At 36.0% G+C, this 21,237-nt stretch overlaps 1 protein-coding gene across 1 annotated transcript in view; it reads right to left on the reverse strand.

The window, feature by feature from the left end:
- Positions 1-18,581: 18,581 nt before the first annotated feature.
- MINDY2 (MINDY lysine 48 deubiquitinase 2) overlaps positions 18,582-21,237 on the reverse strand; it is a 77,787-nt gene continuing 75,131 nt past the window's right edge. Inside the window, exon 9 of the mRNA XM_059056259.2 lies at positions 18,582-20,809. Coding sequence (XP_058912242.1) covers positions 20,681-20,809 — 129 coding nt within the window. The 3' untranslated portion in view covers positions 18,582-20,680. The remainder of the gene's footprint in view (positions 20,810-21,237) is intronic.

Consider the following 21,237-nt stretch of genomic DNA (forward strand, 5'->3'; position numbering starts at 1 on the left):
TTAAAAAAATATTACAATTGACCCCTAATGTCTTATCATCAGTTTTGAGTTCAGTTATTTGGGGTATTTGAGTGGCCTGAATAGTAGAGTAGAATTTTAGAGAGTAGAGCATAAGTTGCCCTGAATGGCATAGAAAATATTTTATTGTGAGAGTGAAAAGGAAGAAAACAGGTAGAAGTACAAGGAGTCCTAATGGGCTGGCCATAACTAAGTTCCCCATTTACATGGCATTAGCTATGAAAACAGATCTGAAATTTCTGAGGTCTCTAACAATATCTTGGAGTTGTCAGGTATGTTAAAAGTCCAAGTTATATTTTTCATGACAATATCTTGGTGTACTTCTTGGGTTATGGTGGTAGGTTCTGCGGTTATATTGTTGGAGAGAATGAATTGAGAGTTTAATAAGGTATATATAAATGTCAGTAGTATTTGTAACCAAGGGGCAAGGGTAGTGTGGTAGCCATGGTCAGACATGCAAGGTGAGAAGTGGCAAGCCAGAGGGGTGGGTAGGAGAATGCAGAGGGGAGTGGGCTCATATGAGGTAGTTGCCTCCTGGGGAAAGCAATAATTTTCATTAATTTTTAGAATGACACAGATCGTAGTGCTATGTGGGAAACAGGGTTTCCCATTAGACATGGGAGTATAAAGGTGTATATTTTGGCAGAGAGCAAGGAGTATACTAGGATCATGGGCCACATAAACAGCAAGCATAACAGAAAACATAATAGAACCCCTCATAGCAAAAGAGGAAGAGCAGTAAGTGACCTGTGTCTAATTTGTCAGTGGCTTAGGAGAGGCCACCCATGGGCATAGCTTGGGCAGTGGTCTCAGCATTTGGTGCGCAGATCTCGGACAGGAGAGATGGTGTCTGAGGCGATGTCATCTAGTGGTGAACTCCTGGACCACAGCAATGGCATCTGGGATGTGGGACTGGTGCGTCCTTCCTAAGTGGATACCCATTCAGATTGATAGGGCTCATGTTTTTCTGACTTTACGGTATAAGAAGAATAAGCTGCTTGTGGAATTTGAAGGCAGTGTTGGGCCTCAGAGCTTTACTTGCAAGCTTAAGTCAAGAAGCTTTGTGGGTACACAGCTAGCAAAAGGGATGCTGGCATCCATGATACTGCCATAATTGGGCCAAAGTACCAGAACCCAGTTGGCACATTTAAACCCCCATATAGGGCTGGCCAAATCTAAAAACTCCCAACAGTCCAAGGTTTTCCCCAGATGGGTAATGAAAGGAATTCTGCAACAAATAGGTTTTAAATCTTATGGCCTGATTTAGGTGCATGTTACTAACAGGTTGTTTGTTTTTTAAATATCCATGGCTGAGGTGGTTAGAGATCTAGACTTAAACTGCAGGCAGGTCCTCCAATTAAGCCAATTATTATGGGCCTTTTGCTTTATGAGTTGGTTTGATTGTTGGCAGGCAAGCTGGCAGGAACTTTGGGCTGCAAAGCTTGCATTAGTTACACTTGATGGTATGCAGGCCTCAACATTTGCTGTGTTTGGTTGAAACAGTGACTTACTTGGAGTGTTTGGGCCTCCAGACTGCAAACCAACAAAAGCACACAGACCAAAAGTAACAAGACAAATAGCCAATGGAATGGTGTGCAGCTGCACTTGGCAGGCTTTTGTTGCCTGATATTGATCTCATCATTATGGGATATGGTGTTGATTTTATTACCTCTGAATGTAATTTTCATTCACTAAGTGGGATTTTCTATTTCCCTTCTTGGCAGTCTACACTGTCTATGGAAATGGCCCTGGACAACTAATTTTTATTTCCTTGAGAGGATTGGAGTGAGAGCTCAGAAGAATTACCCACCCCTTTATTATCTGGATATTGAAGATTTCAGGTAGTGGAAGTTCGGGCTCAAAAGGGTCCCCTATCCAATGGGCAGGTGCCTAGCCTGACAGATAATGAGTCCAAAAGGACTATGCATCCTTGATCTAGCCTTCTACCCTTACGGGGTGGGAGGCAGGATTGAAAATCCATAAAGATACAGGGAGACATTATTAAAAGGGCCTCATATATAATGAGTCTCCATATACATAGAGGAAAGACATAGCCTCTAAAGATAGGAAAAAGCATTGGAAAGTTTTAAGTTGCTATAAGGTGTAAGTTATCCAAGGAGACTTAAATTAAGAGAGATTAAAGCCTGGGGCAAGATAGAGACCCATTTAGGGGTCTATTTGCAGACGAGAGTAAAATTATGTCATTTGAAGAGACCATTATGTCTCTCATTAAACTGGCTGTCCAGGACCTTTGGGAAGATAAAAGTGCAGTTGAGGGCCTTTCCCCAGAGCCCAGAAGTATGTATTTTGAGAGTGAAATGTGTGCCTTGGTGACTATCAGTAATGTCTGGAACTTTGAAGGGGATGAATGAATGGTGAGGCTCTGTATTATGACCTTAATATATGTAGAGGCATGTGTGACTTTGATTTATATCTTGGATACGTAAGGCAAGAGGTTTTGAGTCCTTCACCTCGACAGGAGGGGGCAACTCTTAGGCAATGGCCCAAACGTTTATAAAAATGTGCAGATGGAGCAATTTGCTGACTAGGGCGTTTGGTGCTAAGATGACTACCCGCCATTTGGCCAGTTTTGCTGACCCTTGTGTCTCATCCTTCATCGGGACATCTCAGTTAAGAGGTGAAGCAGCAACGTTGCACTGAGCTTCCTCACTTGTGATGGTGGCAATGCTGTACACTCTGTGAGCTCACCATTGCTGTTCACTCAGTTAATCCCAAGTGGCTCCCCAGGGGGCCAAGCAGTCTGGAGGGGGAGTGACATATGGTAAGGGACTGAGAGCAAAACGCCATTTCTCTTTCAGGTGGAATATGCCAGGAATAAACCAGTGGGCCCAGGTTTGGCTCCATTCTGCATCACGGAGGCCTCAGTAGCAGTGCCAAGCTTGTGAGGTGCTGCTTCCATGACTCAAGGCATAATGGGCAGTTGTGTACTGAAGGTCACAGGCTCAGGGTCTGAGAGCCTGTATTTCCAGGATATCCCAGTATGTGACCAGCAGTTTCTGCTCTAATGGTATATATAGTGTGAGGCTGAGAAGGGTAGTTTCCTGCATTAGAAGCCTATGGACAATTTATGGCTGTCATAGGTGGTCCAGAGACTCCAGGAGGAATGTGGGGAGTTGTCAAAGCCTCTACAGCAAAGGAATCTCTAAAGGCACTGAAGGAAGTGCCTGTTGACTTTAGTTTGGACAGATTCTACAGCCTTTTGTTGAAGGGAACCCCATTTAAGATGGGCTGATTTATAAGTAGTGGCATCAGTGAGATTAAGTAAAACTTGTAATTGAGTAATATGTTGCCTTCAGAATTCAGAAAGGACTAAAAGATGTTGGACTTGTGTGTCCTTAATAAATATGTCAAATGAATCTCCTGAGAGGATGTCATCAATGCAATGGAATACTGATGCTCCTGGAGAAAGGTGAATGCAGTTAAGATACTGTCTGCAAAGATTGTGTGTGATGGCAAAGATGTTGAGAGACCCCATGGTTAGCCTAGTAAAGGGGTATTACGTCCCTTCAGAAGTGAAGGTGAACTGTGGTTGAGAGGCTATGTAAATAGGCACCAAATAGAACATACTAGAGAAATCTATAGTAACTAAATATTTACCAGTCTCTGATTGGATGGCATTAGTAATTTCAGTAATATTCAGTATTGGGTATGCAGGCCTTAATGGATGGGACCACAAAAAGTAAGACTGTAGTAAGGCACTCTGAGGCATCATGATTTTTTTTCTAGGTTTAAGAACAGGCAAAAGTAGGCTGTCAAATGGAGAAACAGTGGGAGCAATAACCTGTTCACTAATTTGGTCTCATATAATAAGTTTCCATCCATGGAACTGTATTTTACCCTCAGTGGGCCACATTAAGTACTTTAACTAGGAGTCTGCGGGGGGTCTCTCTTTTTTTTTTTTTTTTTTTTTTTTTTTTTTTTTTTTTTTGCGGTACGCGGGCCTCTCACTGTTGTGGCCTCTCCCGTTGTGGAGCACAGGCTCCGGACGCACAGGCTCAGCGGCCATGGCTCACGGGCCCAGCCGCTCCGCGGCATGTGGGATCTTCCCGGACCGGGGCACGAACCCGTGTCCCCTGCATCGGCAGGCGGACTCTCAACCACTGCGCCACCAGGGAAGCCCTGTGGGGTCTCGTTTTGTCATGCTAATTTGTAAGTGCCAAAGACTTAAAGTGAGTGTCTATGCTCACTTTGGAATATTTTAGGGCAATGCGTGTGCTGGCTATGGGAAATTAAAGCAAGGCTATAGTTTAAGTGAGGCATAACTATTTTCCATTTTATATTTAGTTATTCTCCTATGATTATTGGGGTACCATGTTCAAATTTAGTGAGATCCCCAGGTATAACTAATTTGAACTCCAGTGTTAAGTCCATGAAGCTGTGCGAATTGGTACATTTTAGTAAATGTTAAATTCAGAACCTGCACGTTGTAGAGGCACAAGAGCCAATCAGCTCTGTTTTTATCTTTTTGTTATATAAGTTCTTTTAGCAAATTTTGGATTTCCAATTGGCTCAAACTGTGAATCTTTGTTTCAGTTTAATAATGTGTGTTTGTGTGTGTATTCATTTATTTTATTAGCTTCTCCTGTATCCAGGCTCCTTTCCTTTCCTTTCTTCTTTTTCCTTTCATTTCCTTCCCTCTTCTTTCTCCCTTTTTCTTTCTCTCTCTCTCCCTCCCTCCCCCTCTTTCCTTCTTTCTCTTTCCTTGACTTTTCCCCTCCCTCCCTCTCTTTCTTCTTTTCACCTCCTTCCCTCCCTTTTCCCCCTCCCTTCTTCCCTCCTTTCCTCCCTTCCTTTGACACTGGATATACTGGGGGAGGGGGGTCCTTTAGTCTGCTCATATTTTTTTCCTCCAGAGAGCCTTTAATCAGTATTGTTAGGGTTAGGGACCTCTCTCGTGGCAATGGTTGTCTGGTTTAAGGACCCTTGGCTTAAGTTAAGTTTGAACTAATCCCTTTCTGTGCTGCAGAAATACCATGGTATTTTTGAAAGATGGAAACCACTGTGCTACAGATCTGCCTTTTGCTTCATGGGGGAAGCCACAGCTTTCACTTTGTATCTCTGCCTGATGACTTATAGTGCCAACCTTTTAGGTGGTTATGGGAAAAGGAAGGGAAAAGGCATGGTCTACTCCTAGGTGGCTGTCTTTCCTTTCCAAAGGATCTGGGTTGGGACTTAGCACCAAAGGAATCTCTCTCCTTGGTACAATGCAGTGAGGAGCTCTTTGTCCAAAGTATCAGTCCCTTGGCATGTGTTATGTGGTGACAGCTACTAAGGCGCCAGCACCGTCTAGGGGTCTTGCATTATTGGATAACTTTAACAAGTATTCTGGGTGGGGAGGTGCAAAGATGAGATATTCCTCCCCCTCTCCTGATTGTTTTAAGATTTTCTATTTATCACTGGTTCTTAGCAATTTGATTATGATGTGTGTTGGTGTGTGTATTTCCTATTTGTGATTTGTTGACCTTTGTGACTCTGTAACTTTTTATATTTAAATCGAATTGGAAAATTTTGGCCATCTTTTTTTGTTTTTTCTACACTCTGTACTGTTATTCTAAGACTTCATTTACATGTATTTTCTAAGATGATGTTGTTTCAAGGGTCACTGAACTTCTGTTTATTTTTTTATTCATTTAATCTTTTTGCTTTTCTGTTTACCAGTCTTTTCATCTGCAATGTCTAATCCACTGTTAATCTTATCCTGTGAAAATTATTTCACATATTTTAAAAAATCTCTAAATGCTTTATTTGGCTTTAAAAAAATATTTTTGATTTCTCTTTATTATGTTCATGTTTGCCTTTAAATACATAAATATACAATAGTATTTAAGGTCCTTGTCAGCTAATTTAACATCTCTTATAATCCCTTTCATTTGAGGTTTCTTCCTGGTTAGGGATCACATTTTCTTGGTTTCTGGAAAGTCTAATAATTTTTGACTGGATGCTGAATTCATAAATGCTGTATTGTTGAATGTCTGGATTTTGTTGTCTTCCTTCAAGGAATGTAAGGCATTTAAGTTATTTATCAGTTTGATAAATATGAGCTTTGTTTTCAGGATTTGTTCATTCAAGGGATAGTTTAATCATAATATTGTGGGGTGGCTTCTTTGTGGTCAACAATGTATGCCCTAGTTGATCACCCAGAACTCTCTGCTTTGGCTGGTTGAAGCTTGAACTTATTGCCCTGCATGCCTCTGGGAACTGTTCAGTTTAAAACTATATATATATAGTTTGTTGGGTTTTTTTTACCCAACCTAATGAATTTGTTTTTTACTCAGCCTAATGTCTATTTAGGTCTTCTGCTCATTTTTTGACTGGGTTGTTTGTTTTTTTGATATTGAGCTGCATGAGCTGCTTGTATATTTTGGAGATTAATCCTTTGTCAGTTGCTTCATTTGCAAGTATTTTCTCCCATTCTGAGAGTTGTCTTGTCATCTTGTTTGTGGTTTCTTTTGCTGTGAAAAAGCTTTTAAGTTTAATTAGGGCCCAATTGTTTACTTTTGTTAATATATCATTATTAGTGTATAGAAACACAACAGATTTCTGTATATTAATCTGTATCCTGCTACCTTGCTGAAATTATTTATTCTAATAGTTTTAATAATTCTAATAACTCTGTGTGGAGACTTCAGGGTTTTCTATATAAAGTATCATGTCACCTGCAAATAGTAATGGTTTTACTTCTTTCCTTCCAATTTGGATACTTTTTCTTTTTATTGTCTGATTTCTGTAGCTAGGATTTCCAATACTATGTGAATAGAGGTGGTAACAGTGGGGATCCTTGTCTTGTTCCTGAATTTAGTAAGAAGGCTTTCAGCTTTTCACTGTTGAATATTATGTTGCCTGTGGGTTTGTTGTAAGTGGCCTTTATTATGTTGAGATATGTTCCCTCTATACACACTTTGGTGAGAGTTTTGGACCATAAATGGATGTTGAATTTTGTCAAATGCTTTTTCTGCATCTATTGAGATGATCATGCAGATTTGTCTATCTTTTTGTTAATGTGGTGTTAACATTAATGTCAATGAACATTTGTTGATTGATTTATGTATCTTGAACCATTCTTGTGACCCTGGAATGAATCCAACTTGATCATGGTGTATTATCCTTTTTATGTATTGTTGGATTTGGTTTGCTAATATTTCATGAGAATTTTTGCAACTATATTCATGAAAGATATTGGCCTGTAATTTTTTTGTGGTGTCTTTGTTTGGTTTTGTTATCAGAGTAATTGTGGCCTTGCAGAATGAATTTGGTAGTATTTACTCCTCTTCAATTTTTTGGAATTGTCTGAGAACGACAGGTGTAAGTTCTTCTTTATATGTTTGGTAGAATTCCCCAGGAAAGCCATCTGGTCCTAGACTTTTGTTCGCAGGGACTTTTAAAATTACAGATTCTGGGGCTTCCCTGGTGGCGCAGTGGTTGAGAATCCGCCTGCCAATGCAGGGGACACAGGTTTGTGCCCCAGTCCGTGAAGATCCCACATGCCGCGGAGCGGCTAGGCCCGTGAGCCATGGCCGTTGAGCCTGCGCGTCCGGAGCCTGTGCTCCGCAACGGGAGAGGCCACAACAGTGAGAGGCCCACGTACTGCAAAAAACAAAAAACAAAAACAAAAAAAATAAAATAAAATTACAGATTCTGTTTTCTTTTTAATTATTTGTTTTTGGCTGCATGCGGGCTTTCTCTAGTTGCAGTGAGAGGGGGCTACTCTGTTGCAGTGCACGGGCTTCTCATTGCGGTGGCTTTTCTTGTTGCGGAGTACGGGCTCTAGGCATGTGGGCTTCAGTAGTTGTGGCACGCGGGCTCAGTAGTTGTGGTGCACGGGCTTAGTTGCTCCACAGCCATGTGGGATCTTCCCGGACCAGGGCTCAAACCCGTGTCCCCCGGCACTGGCAGGTGGATTCTTAACCACTGTGCCACCAGGGAAGTCCTCGTTTCAGCTTTATAGACACACATAGGGTCAAAGAGAAAGGATGGATGATGATATTTCAAGCAAATTGAAATGAAAAGAGGTGGGTTTAGTCATACCAGACAAAAGAAGACTGCAAGTCATATAGAGTAAGAAAAGACAAAGACAGTAATTAAATAATGATAAAGGGGTCAATACATTAAGGAGATACAACAACTGTAAATATATACACTCCCAACACCCTAGCACCAAACTATAATATGCAATTAATAACAGATTTAAGGGAGAAATAGACAACAATACAATAATTGTTAGGGACTTCTAAACCCCACTATCATCAAGGGATACATTTTCCAGACAGAAAATCCACAAGGAAACATTGGAATTGAACCACATGTTAGACCAAATGAGCTTAATAGAACATTCCACCAAACAGGAGCAGAATACATTCTTCTTAAGTGCACATGGAACATTCTCCAGGAGAGGTCACATGATTAGCCACAAATCTTACTAAATTTAAGGAGATTGAAATCATACCAACTATCTTCTCTGAACACAATGGTAAAAAAAAATAGAAATCAACAATAAGAGGAAAGTGAGAAGATGTGTACAAATATGTGAAACTAAACAACACACTTCATTTGACCAAAGAAGAAAAAAGGGAAGTTAAAAGTTATCTCAAAACAAATGAAAATGAAAACACAACATATCAAATATTGTGGGATGCAGCAAAAGCAGTTCTGAGAGGAAAGTTTATAGCAATAAACACATTTGTTAATAAAGTGGAAAGATCTCAAATAATATAACTTTACACCACAAGGAACTAGAAAAAGAAGAGCAAATTAAGTTCAAAGTCAGCAGAAGGAAGGAAATAGTAAGGGTCAGAGGAGACATAAGTGAAATAGAGACCATAAAAACAACAGAAAAATCAACAAAACTAAGAGCTGGTTCTTTGAAAAGGTAAACAAGATTGATGAACATTTAGCTAGGCTAAGAAGAAAAGAGATGACTCAAATAAAATTAGAAATGAAATGGTGAGAAATTGAAAATGTTTCTCTTAAGGTCAGGAATAAGGCAAGAATGCCCATTCTCACCACACCTATTAATATAGCTCTGGAAGTCCTAGCTAGAACAATTAGTCAAGATAAAGAAATAAAAGGCATCCAAATCAGAAAGAAAGAAGTGAAACTGTCATTATTTGCTGATGATATGATCCTATATATAGAAAATTCCTCAAAAAACTTGGAATTAGTCAACAATTTCAGTAAAGTGGCAGGATACAAAATCAAAATACAGTGTAGCATTGGTAGTATAGTGGTGAGCATAGCTGCCTTCCAAAATCAACATACAAAATCACTGAAGTATCTGAAAAAGAAATGAAACCATCCCATTCACATAGCATCAAAAATAAAAAATACTGAGGAATAAATTTAACTAAGTAAATGAAACATCTGTGTAATGAAAACTATAAAACTTTACTGAAAGAAACTGAAGAATAAACAAATTGAATGATATCCCATACTTATGGATTGGAAGAATCAATGTTGTTAAAATGGACATACTACCCAAAGCCATTCACAGATTCAATGCATTACCCATCAATATGCCAAAGACATTCTTCACAGAAATTGATGAAACAATCCTAAATTTGTGTTGAACCATAAAAGACCCTGAATAGTCAAAGCAATCCAGAGACAAAAGAACAAAGCTGGACGTATTACACTTCCAGATTTCAAACTATACTACAAAGCCATAGTAATCAAAATAGTATGGTACTGACACAAGAATAGACACATTGACAAAAGGAACAGAATAGAGAGTCCAGAATTAATCCCCAACATATACAATCAAGTAATATTCAACAAGGGAGCCAAGAATACTCAAAGGGAAAGGACAGTCTCTTCCACAAATGGTGCTGGGAAAACTGGGAAAATGCATGCAGAAAAATGAAACTGGACCCCTATATTTCACGCCACTCAAAAAAATTCACTCAAAATGAATTTTTAAAACTTGATACCATAAAACTAGAAGAAAACATGTGGAAGAATCTCATCGATATTGATCTTGGCAATAATTTGGGGGGTATGATGCCAAAGCACAAACAAAAAGAGAAAAAAAATCAACAAATGGGACTGCATCAAACTCAAAAGCTTCTGCACAGCAAAAGAAACAACAAAATGAAAAGACAATGTAAAGAATGGGAGAAAATTTTTGCAAACCATGTATTGGATAAGGGGTTAATATCCAATATATACAAAGAACTTGGTCACTCAGTAACAAAAATAACAAACAATCCAAATAAAAAATGGGCTGAACTAGACATTTATCAAAGAGGACATCAAAATGGCCAACAGACACATGAAGAGGTGTTCCACATCACTAATCATCAGGGAAGTGCAAATCAAAACCACAATGAGATATCATCACACACCTGTTAGAATGGCTATCACCAACAAGACGAGACAACAGGTGCTTGTAAGGATGTGATGTAAAGGATACCCTTATACATGGGAATGTAAGCTGGTCCAACCAATATGGAAAACAATATGGAGGTTCCTAAGGATGTGATGTAAAGGGTACCCTTAATACATGGGAATGTAAACTGGTCCAACCAATATGGAAAACAATATGGAGGTTCCTAAAAAATTAATAGATCTACCATAGGATCCAGCAATTCTATTTTTGGGTATATACTCCCCCAAAATGAAAACAGGATTCAGACGAAATATATGTACTCCCATGTTTATCGTGGCTTTATTCACAATAGCCAAGATATGGAGAAGGCCCAAATACCCATCAACCGATAAATGGATAAAAAAGATATGTACATATTAACAACAGAATATAACTCAGCCATGAGAAAGGAAGATATTCTCTCATTTGCAACAACATGGATGGACCTTGAGCAAATTATGCTGAGATAAATCAGATAAAGATAAGAACTGTACAATATCACTTACATGTGGAATCTAAAAAAGTTAAAACTAAAAAACAGTAAAATGGTGGTTACTAGGGGACGGTGATGGGTGGGGAATAAGAGTGATGGTGCTTAATGGTATAAACTTGTAACAAGTAGTAAATAAGCCATAGAGATCTAATGCACAGTGAAATAGACAATAATCTTGCACTATAATTATGTAATAGAAGCATCATTATGAGCAATCATATTAAACATATAAATGTATCAAAGTAACATGCTGTGCACATTAAACTTACACAGTGTTACACATCAAATTTATTCAATTAAAAAGAAAAAGAAAAATTAACTTGAAATGAATCATAGACCTAACTGTGAGGACTAAAACAATGACACATCTAGAAGAGAAGCAAATCTTTAGTGATCCCAGGCTTAAAATTTTGATTGCATACCAGAAATGTAGATGAAAAATATCAGAAATATAAGAAGTGGTTTAAAAAGGAAGGAGGTCATTGGAACATATTAGGTATGCAAATTTGTGAATGCTTCCGTAATTGTGAAGAGAATGGACTATAGAGTACTAGACAGGTTCAGTTTTAAATTTCAAGTTGCCACTAGCACTGACTTTTTGCAAGTTGCTTAATCTTTCAAGTTTCTGTTTCCTTAACTGTGATAGTATCAATCTCTTAAAATTGTTGTGAGGATTAAGTAAGACTAAGAATATAAACAGTTCAATGTCTGATAATGATAATATTCCAATAAATAGGGAGTACTGCTGATATAATGTTTATTAGTAACCAGTTAGTTCCATATTTTAAGGACTAGGACGTTCAGTGGAATGCCAGGGTTCAGAGGCTACTATATTTTATTTAAAGTATCACCACTTCTTTATAGTGATTTATTTAGTAAAGTTGGCAGCCCAAAGAAAAGTCCTCAAAAGGATGAAGAATCCTTTAAATGCTATCATCTTTTGCCTGAGTTGATTGAAGGGTAGCAGAATATGCCACCCCAAAATATGCCTCTTTGCAATAAGAATTATTTGGAGAAATAGCAGATACAGAAGAAGCTCTGAAAACAAAGTTGCTTTTTTGTAATGGAAATTTATACTTATAAAGGAAATCTTCCTTTACCAGAAAGAGGAGGACTAAATCACAAGGGAATCTAATAAATGGGGAAGGCACCAATTTAAAGACTTTAATCTGCGTAACAAACCTTGCTCTTGTTTACTTTTCATGGTTACTTCTGCATAACTGGTCTCCCACACACACTTTCTTTTCTCTTTAACTGAAATAGTAATTAAGCCAGAATTCTAAGCTACCTCTATGTTACTAATTTTTCCCTATCTCCCATGTAAACACATTATAAATTTGTTTTTCTCTTATTAATCTGTCTTCTGTACAATGCCCCAGCCAAGAACTTAGAAGGGTAGTAGAAGGAAAATTATTCTTTACTCCCCTACATGACTCAGACATTGTTGAAGGTGCTGACTTCAGCCTGTCTGACTTTTTTGGTCCTATGCTCTTGACTTCTACTGCACTTAATTTTAAAATTTAATGCCATAGCTTTAAATATAGATCATTGACTGTCCAAATATGGTCCTTCCTATTAAGTCTAACTTCCTGAATCTTCCTTGATAAATGAGTAAACTAATGAATCTCCAAGGAGAACATGTCACAATTTCCAAAGTCTTACCTGGAATTTATGATTATATTATTTTATGTATTCTGAAGTTTTGTTTGTTCCATGTTTTTCACTCTGGGCCATTCTGAGTCCAGGTTGATCTCAGTTCTTATGGTAGGATCAGCATTATAATTGGGAGAGAATCAAAAAATGTTTACTTTTATAAGGATTAAGGGGCCTTCCTAATTTAAAGGGGTGTTTTTTCACGTTTAAAATTCTTGGCTGGTAAGAAAAGTTATCCCTAGTCTGTTATCCACAATCTGTTATAATTTATTGAGTGTTTATTATGTATTTGGCAATTTAAGTACACTAATCTTTATGACAATTTTGAGAGAGAAATTATTCTGTTTTACAGTTGAGAAAAGAGGCTGTGCAGAATTCACTGGCTTTAAGACTAGTGAGTACAAAGGAGGCTAATAGGCCTGATTTTGAAGATTTCTGTAGGGTTTGAAACAGATGTGTCTTAAAAAGTCAAGAGTCAGAATTTGAACACAGACCTGACCTAGATTTATCTGTCCCCTTCCAGATATATTTGTGAGCACAGTCTCTGGAGTCAGATTGCTTGGCTTCAAATCTCAGCTCCAACAAATTAATAGGTATGTACTTCATAGGATAATATAAAGTGAGGAAAGAGACCCTGTAAAAAGGGTATGAAATGGGGAAAGAACAAGGCTGCTTACTTTAGTTTTGCTGAGGCTGCTGTTCCCCAAGCAGCCTAGGAGGATACAGGATGATACCCACGGAAAATCAGGGGAGTCAGGGGGTAGGGGGAAACAGATTAAGCATTTTGGTTTCTTCTATCTATATAACTTTTATGTTAAAGGGGAAAACTGATTAAATAACTTACTTATCTTACTTATTTAAAGGACAGGCAAGCAATAAAACTTACCACATAATATAGGTATTTAAAAAAATTCCTCTAAGTAGATATTAGGTTTGTTTAAAGTGCCAATGATCATGTAATATTGCCAAGAAAATCAAGATGAATAAAACATGATCCCTGTTCTTAAAAGGCTCATAGTCTAGCTTAAGTGCTATAAATGAGGAGAAGTCGTCAAAACACTGTGTGGAATGATTAATTCTGCCTAGAAGGCTGGGGAGTCTACTAAGAAAGCTTTCACAGGGACTTCCCTGGTGGTCCAGTGGGTAGGACTCTGCACTCTCAATGCAGGGGATCCAGGTTCGATCCCTGGTGGGGCAAATAGATCCCACATGCACGCTGCAACTAAGAAGTCCGCATACTGCAACTAAGACCTGGTGCAGTCTAAATACATAATTTTAAAAGAAAGAAAGAAAGCTTCCACAGAGAAATGCCAGATATCGGCTGACAAAAACTCTGTTGGACAAAAAAACTGTTGGACAAAAAACTTTATATTAGGATTGGCATGGTATAAAGAGAAAATATTCCCTCCTCAGTTATTGCTAACTTAGTCCTCCAAGAGAATAGAAGTATCAGATATAACAAATCTACCATTGGGATCAGGTAGTTAACTATTATATAATTTAGAGTTAATTGTTTCTTTATTCACTGTCTCTTGAGGGAAAAGCACTGTCTTTATCAAGAGTTGGTCCAAGTATGTTAAGAGTTAATCCTAAGTAAATGTGAATTAATGTCAATTCCCCATTTCCCCACTGTTAACATTTGTAAGAAGTAGCTTAATGAGATTAATATATATAGCAGAAAGACTTTTTGGTCTAAATATCAAAGTTTATTGAAATAAAATATAATCTATAATAAAAAATACTAAGGGTGTTATCACTGGTTACAGATTTAAGTATATTAACAAAAATCCAACATTTTAATCCAAGAATGACGCTATCCTTGTGGTACAATAACAAACATGAAATTAAACGTTGAATAATACTGAATAATTCTTTCAGAAATATTTTATATTTTCCCATCTGTGTTCAGTATGCCTTTTTTAGGAGTATCCTCCAAAAATGAAACTTGTGAAACTTAAGACTTTTAAAAATCAAATGGTTTTAGCATAATTAGCATATAAAACAATAACTTTCTTTCACAGAATTTCAGTTCAACCCTAAGCTAGCTAGATGCTTTTAGGAGTCTTTATTCAAAAGATGTATTTCAATGCTCTTTTCTATCAATCTCTAGGGTTGCTATTATTCTACAACTAGAATTAAAGCTGGTCATAAAGCAAAACAGATGAATTATTTCAGAAGTAGAAAGGGCATTAAGATAGTAAAGGAAAGGAGGAGAAAAAAAAATAGGCACTCGTACACAATCTATATATTTAAACTCTTTGAGAACTCTATTTCAATTGGCCATTCTTGGCCTGGCATAGAGATCTATCATAGCAACCTCCTGACCCAAATAGCTGGGCAATAAAGTGGAAGAAGAAAATTTGTTTTTTCTTGTATTTCAAGATCACTTTCTCTGCAGTCATTATACCATTTCACTTGCTACTCCTCCAAATATGTGCCACAAGCCAATTATTCTGCACAATTCAAGGAAAAAAGACTCACATGCACTAACTTTAGGAAGTGACTTTCAGGGTACCTCTGAAGTTTCACAAGTGAAGATTATCCCTTTTGCTGATTGTTGGGTAGCAATCATACATCAATCTCTGATCATACTGTCCTACTTGTGATATGTGGATGTGTGAAAACAATAGTGGTCATTTTACTGAGAAGATAGCATTTTAACAAAAACTACTGGAAGCTTTTCAAATCCTCATCTTTCAAACTCTGTAAAGCTTTAGGATATCCTATATACCTTGGAAAAAAATGGTTATTTCATACAACCACAATGTAAAAAACAACAAAAACTGACAAAATTGAGAGACATACAGGACAGATTAAATGCCAATCTTAGTCTGAAAACACATTTCATTAGTTAGAACTGCTCTGCAGGGTATTTCAGTCATAATGCTCATTTGGACAGGTCACTGATTTGGGAACTTAAATGGGTATTTCAGTTTCCCGAATTCCTATTAAAGCTGTGACTACTAGAGCCAAATAAGCTAGGATCACCTTCAGAAGAATTTTTGTCCACCCTCTAATCTAGGAGGCACCCTTGCCTCTCAAGATAGGATATTACAGTGAGGATAGATATAAGGTTTGTAAAGTTAATGGTGACAAATTATTAAGTGATTTGAAGGAATTCTTAGAATTAATATCAGATGAAGTAGAGACATTATAGAATAATACTACAACTTTTTGTTATTTAAATCTACTGTGGTTTAAAGCTTAGATTTTATGTTTCTGCCATGGTATTTCAACACCATATCTAGGATAGTACCATGCCCTAAAAAATATCTATTATAAGCAGGCAAATCTAAATCTCATCCTTTCTCAGCTCAACAGGATAAAGCTAAACTTGAGGCAAAAGCTGAAGACTTTTACCCTGTTTTTTGAGTTGAATTTTTCTGAGATCAGAAAAGTGAAATTAGAAACTAGAATCCTTCATGTAAAAACATATATGTATATCGCAATTTATTAAACTCTAATTTCTAATGGCAGAAACAATGGGATTAAGTAAGACATGCATGAGTTAAAATTTAGACAGATCTTCAAAATCAGTTAAACTTATCAGGGTCCTGCAATTTGTCCCTTAGACTGCATTATCTCTCTATTGCAGTATATTTTATTCAAGAAGCCTTCAATTATAATTTTAGTTTTAAAGTGGCACTAGAGAAGAGTAACCACAATTTTTTATGTTTTCCTAAGAGCTTTAGAAGTGTTGGACATCAGTAAAAAAGGACACAATTACTAGAGGACCTAAGAACTCTGGTTCTGGTTAGTTATTTTACTATTTTTGGTCACTTTCTAAAAGAAATTTAATTGTATATTATCAAATAACATTTTATACTTAAAAAACAGAAATAATTTAAATAGCCCTAAAAAGGACAGTAATTAAGAGATCTAAATGAATTCCATCCATGCAAAAATGTTTACATATATGTATTAGTAATCTGATCCCATTATACTCTGTTCCATAAAGAGGCAAAGAGAATCTAAATATTTAGAAATATGAAAGATATCAGAAAAAATAGATTTTTAATGCTTTTACACTCCCCAGATACTCTTGGTTTTGATCCTATAGCCCACAGAACACAAAAGCAACTGTAAAATACTACATTTGGGGAAGAGGGAATTCCCTGGCAGGGGACACAGGTTCGATCCCTGGAGAGGGAACTAAGATCCCACATGCTGTGCAGTGTAGCAAAAAAAAAAAAAGTTGGGGGAAGAGATGATGCCATGCTCAAAGACAAGATAATTCTACAAACTTTGACAGCATTAAAAAACATACACACAAAAAAACTGGCTTTAGAAATATTGTCATTGAGGGAAAAAATCTACACATTCAAGAACAAAAGATGTGTGTAATATTTATGATTATTTCAGTAATACCCTGTGCTTATACTATGCCCTTTATTCCAAGGTGCAAAGCACTAAAAATGAGCATCCTTTAGATATTTAGAGTAAACTGAGGCATGGTAAATTTGCCGAAGGCAAGGTAAAAGCCAGGTTTTTAGACAAAATGATTCAGAATTTCACATTTCCCATACCTTAAAATACAAATTATATGCCATCTTTAATGCCTCCATCTTATTTTATCAAACATTAGTAAATTTATTATTATAGTGTAAGTTGTATGCCCAAATATTCTGTGATAGGTAAAAGCCATAAGCTTTCCAGCATGTTTTACAATAACTCCATTGAATAGGAAAGTTAAATGAAATACAATCAATTTGCTTTTTGCTTTTTTAAAAAATGAGATTGTTTTAGGACAGTTCTAGAAATTCTTGCCTTGATTTTTCTGCAGCAGAATTTTACAAATATCTGCTTTATATGCCAACATTAATATGATAGTTCTTTCCTTAAATATATATTTTACTTCTAGTCCTCTTTCCTCTCAAGATCTTCTGTCTCTTAATGAACTGAGTTGCTGATTCATTAAAAACAAAATGTTAAGGTTTTGTGAAAGTACAAAATGGTTAATGTTGGGTTCAGTCAACTAATCTCTGATAGTAACTTGCTTAATTAAGCTAAGATCAAGAAGTATGAGGAAGAATTCAAAACATAAGTAGTCAAATACTAGAAATTTTAGACAAAAAACATATACATATATTCCAAAGACTAATCCTAACCTTAAATCTATGTCTCATTCAACTACTAACTTGACATCTTGAAACATGAAATAAGTTACTTTACCTATGCACATTGAAACAGCATATTATAGGAAGCAGCCAATTCCAATTTTAGCTGCCTCAAACAGCTTGGTGATGATGATTCTTAAATCTGAGACTCCTTTGAGAATCTATTACAAGTCATGGATCCTTGCTTCAAACACACACACACACACACACACACACACACACACACACACACACACACACGATGTATTTTTTAGTGTTGATAATGTATTATAAATCACAGCGTTGTTGATTCAATGGGATTAACATGAAGAAAATTTTCATACTGTTAACAAAGACTGGTTACTAACCTTAAGGAAAAGTCTTTGAAGTATGAGACAGTTCAATGACCATATCCATTCATTCATCTGCTTCTTTTGCTAGCTCTGGTTGCAGAAGAGGTGACTGGTTGATGCAAATGTGTCTCTAATCTAGCCTATAAATCTTAAAAACAAAAATGTTTAAGTTCTAATTTCTACTAGCAGTGCACATGTAACAGTTTTCAAGCATTACAAAATACTGTGAAGGAAAGACTTTAATATACCACTATCAAATTCCAGTGTACCTAAACCAACAAATGTCTGAATATGTAATTTGTTGACTTGAGCAAAATAAAGACATAATAGCTCTAAATTCTTTATAACTTTCAAGGATGGGAAACCAGTATCTCTCAGAAGTTTTTTTTTTTTTTTAATAGAATTGAACATTTAATTTTCCCCCACAGTATTCAAAGTAAACATTTTATCATTATTACTCTTGGTATATCAAACTGAATTCCAGGAATGTAAGAAAGACTGACTGGGAAATACTACATAGAAAAAGGTTGAATTAACAAACACATTACATTCTTAGTTATTTCTTATAAGTATACATTGACATTTACTTATCTGATAGCAGCACTGCTGGTTTTGAGTGAATTTTTTTTTCTTCTAATGGGACTGCAGAATGGCAGTGTTATCTTTGGAACAAATTAAGACAGTAACAATTAACAGAGGAATACCTTCTACACATATATTTTTCAAGGGCAATAAATAGTTAAGTATATAATTATGGAAAAATATGCCTTAAATATGTTTTTTAAAACTTCTCAGGATTTATTGTTTTGCTTCTTAATAAAATATAATGCACTGTCACTACTATCTGTTCTGGGAAAAACAAACCCTGAGGTTTGAGTTTCCTCCTTTAACCAACAGAGTGATATCAAGAATAAACTTGGCCTAAAAATTAACTTGTTTGAGCCAATAGAGAATTCTGTAGTACATGTGATTACTTTAGCAATATACACATATTCTGGGTTATTATCAAGAGACTCACCAAATATTTTGTATGAAAGTTTTATACCCCAAACAGGTTCTCTGATGACTTATGATGCTAGCATATGAAATTTGAAGGAATAACAAATGGTATAACATAAACAGACATGCAATATAGAAGGATGTAAAAGATACAGCTTGACCCTGGATATTTCCCTTAGAATAATTTCTTCCATAAATAAGACTTTACTTTTTACATATAGATTTATCTTATATCTGGTCCTGGATCACGGAGAATGTTAAGGACATAGCTTAAGAAATCAAGACCACATTTTTTTTGTAGTCTTTTGTCACCCCAGACCACATAAAGCATTCTCCAAGTGGATGCTCAGGTTAGATTAAAATGCTCTTGAACAAACAAATTTACTGAGACTTAGAATGTAAATCACGTAACTACTTGCAGCAGCAATAGTCTTTTCAAAAATGACTAAAACAAACTTTTAAATATAAAGCATATAAAAAGGACTATTAAGGATAGTTTTCCAAACTATAGAAATACAGGAAAATATGTGTTGCCTTATAATAAAGTTCAATAAATATTCTTTCTGAAACCTACAAACACTATGTTATAGGTTTATTTGGTTCTCATAAGTTAGAATAATCTGATTGCTTCTACATAAATTCCTCCAAATTCTTATCCTCAAACAGATTTTTACTAATGCTTTTCCACTAGACTCAGAGATTATCTAACATCTTTTCAAAAATGTGCTTTTTTGTTGGTTTTAATAAGTATACTTAATTTTCTAGAAAATAAACATGATTTAAAATTTAAGGTTCAAGGTATTTCTAGAAAAAGGTAGACACTGAACTATCTCCTTTTCTATTTCTACATCTCCATATTTACAAGGCCTAGCATCCACATGGTTTCCTCTTTATACTCACTTAGCACACTATCAATAAATAGTAACTGTGGTCCAAGTAACCTTTATTAAAGATTTCAAAATTCCTCAAATTTTATAACACTACAAAGTTATTAAGATTTGATTTTGATGAGTATTGGTGCTATATAATGTTTTTTATTGGAAAAGAAATACAAATTTTTTTTTTTCTATCTAAATTAAATCCAAGCTCCATTATCAGTTCTCAAGATATATCTAAAATGTACATTCCTAAAGAAAGGTAAAGCTGTTCAAAGGCTAAACCAGTCCAATATACAATTGAGGGTTATTTATTTTTGTTATTTTTGTCTTTTCTTTTCTTTTTAAATCTATATTAAACCCCTGGTTTCTCATGGATTAGATCATAATTTAACATTGTAAAAATTAATTTCAGAAATTATTGTGCTAATATTTAGATTCGAGGAAGGAAACAATGAATACTATTCATTGTTAGAACAGAAGATGAAATAGCTTACTAACTGATATGAGTTATGAATGTCACTATGACACAAATTTGCTGTGATTTGCTTATTTGGCTACAAGTGCATTATTTTTCATGAATGACAACACACAGCATTTTCAACTTGTAACATGAAACTCCAGCTCATAAAGAGTATACTGTGTGACTTGAAAAAGTCTGATTGTAACTAAGTAACAACCTTTCCCCTGAAAAACATGAACAAAATCCATTGGGAAATCAGGCACAGACGGTATTTATCGGTTTTTCTTCCTTTCCTCCTATGGTTTTGTTTCTGAAGACATACAGATGATTCCAACAAGATCCACACTTGTTACAAAATGACACAGCTATTTTTTTCCTTTTCTTTTTCTTTATCTTTTTCTCGAGGTTCCTTTCGTTTACGTTCACTATTCCCAGATTGTCTGCCACTCGATGGAGAGGCTTGTGCTGGCTGGCTTTGCTTTAAGAAAAATAAACAGGAAAAAATTACCACAATTTTTCCAAGATGCTTAAGCATAGTTATCTAGAAAGAAAAACTACAGGAGTGAAAGGAATTATTAATGGAAAAAGGCTATTGGTGTATAGACTTGTTATGTGATATGGTATCTGAATAACTGCCTCTATCATTCAGAACAGATATAATTAATGTATCCATTCTGAGTAAATGGAACTTCAAACAATAAATAACATATAGCATTATATTGCCTGAAGACTCAAATTCAAGATAATGTATGTTAAAGTTTAGGAAATGTTAAAGAAAGTGACATCTTTTGGCAAGCTACAATAGTTCTCCAAGATCTCATTAAATACTATAATAAACAGATTTTAAAAGGAGGGAAAAAAACCCCTGAGGACTCAGAGTGTGAAATGTGTATTCTGTGCAATGAG

Source organism: Kogia breviceps, chromosome 3 (assembly GCF_026419965.1).
Source record: "Kogia breviceps isolate mKogBre1 chromosome 3, mKogBre1 haplotype 1, whole genome shotgun sequence".
Classification (NCBI taxonomy): Eukaryota; Metazoa; Chordata; class Mammalia; order Artiodactyla; family Physeteridae; genus Kogia; species Kogia breviceps.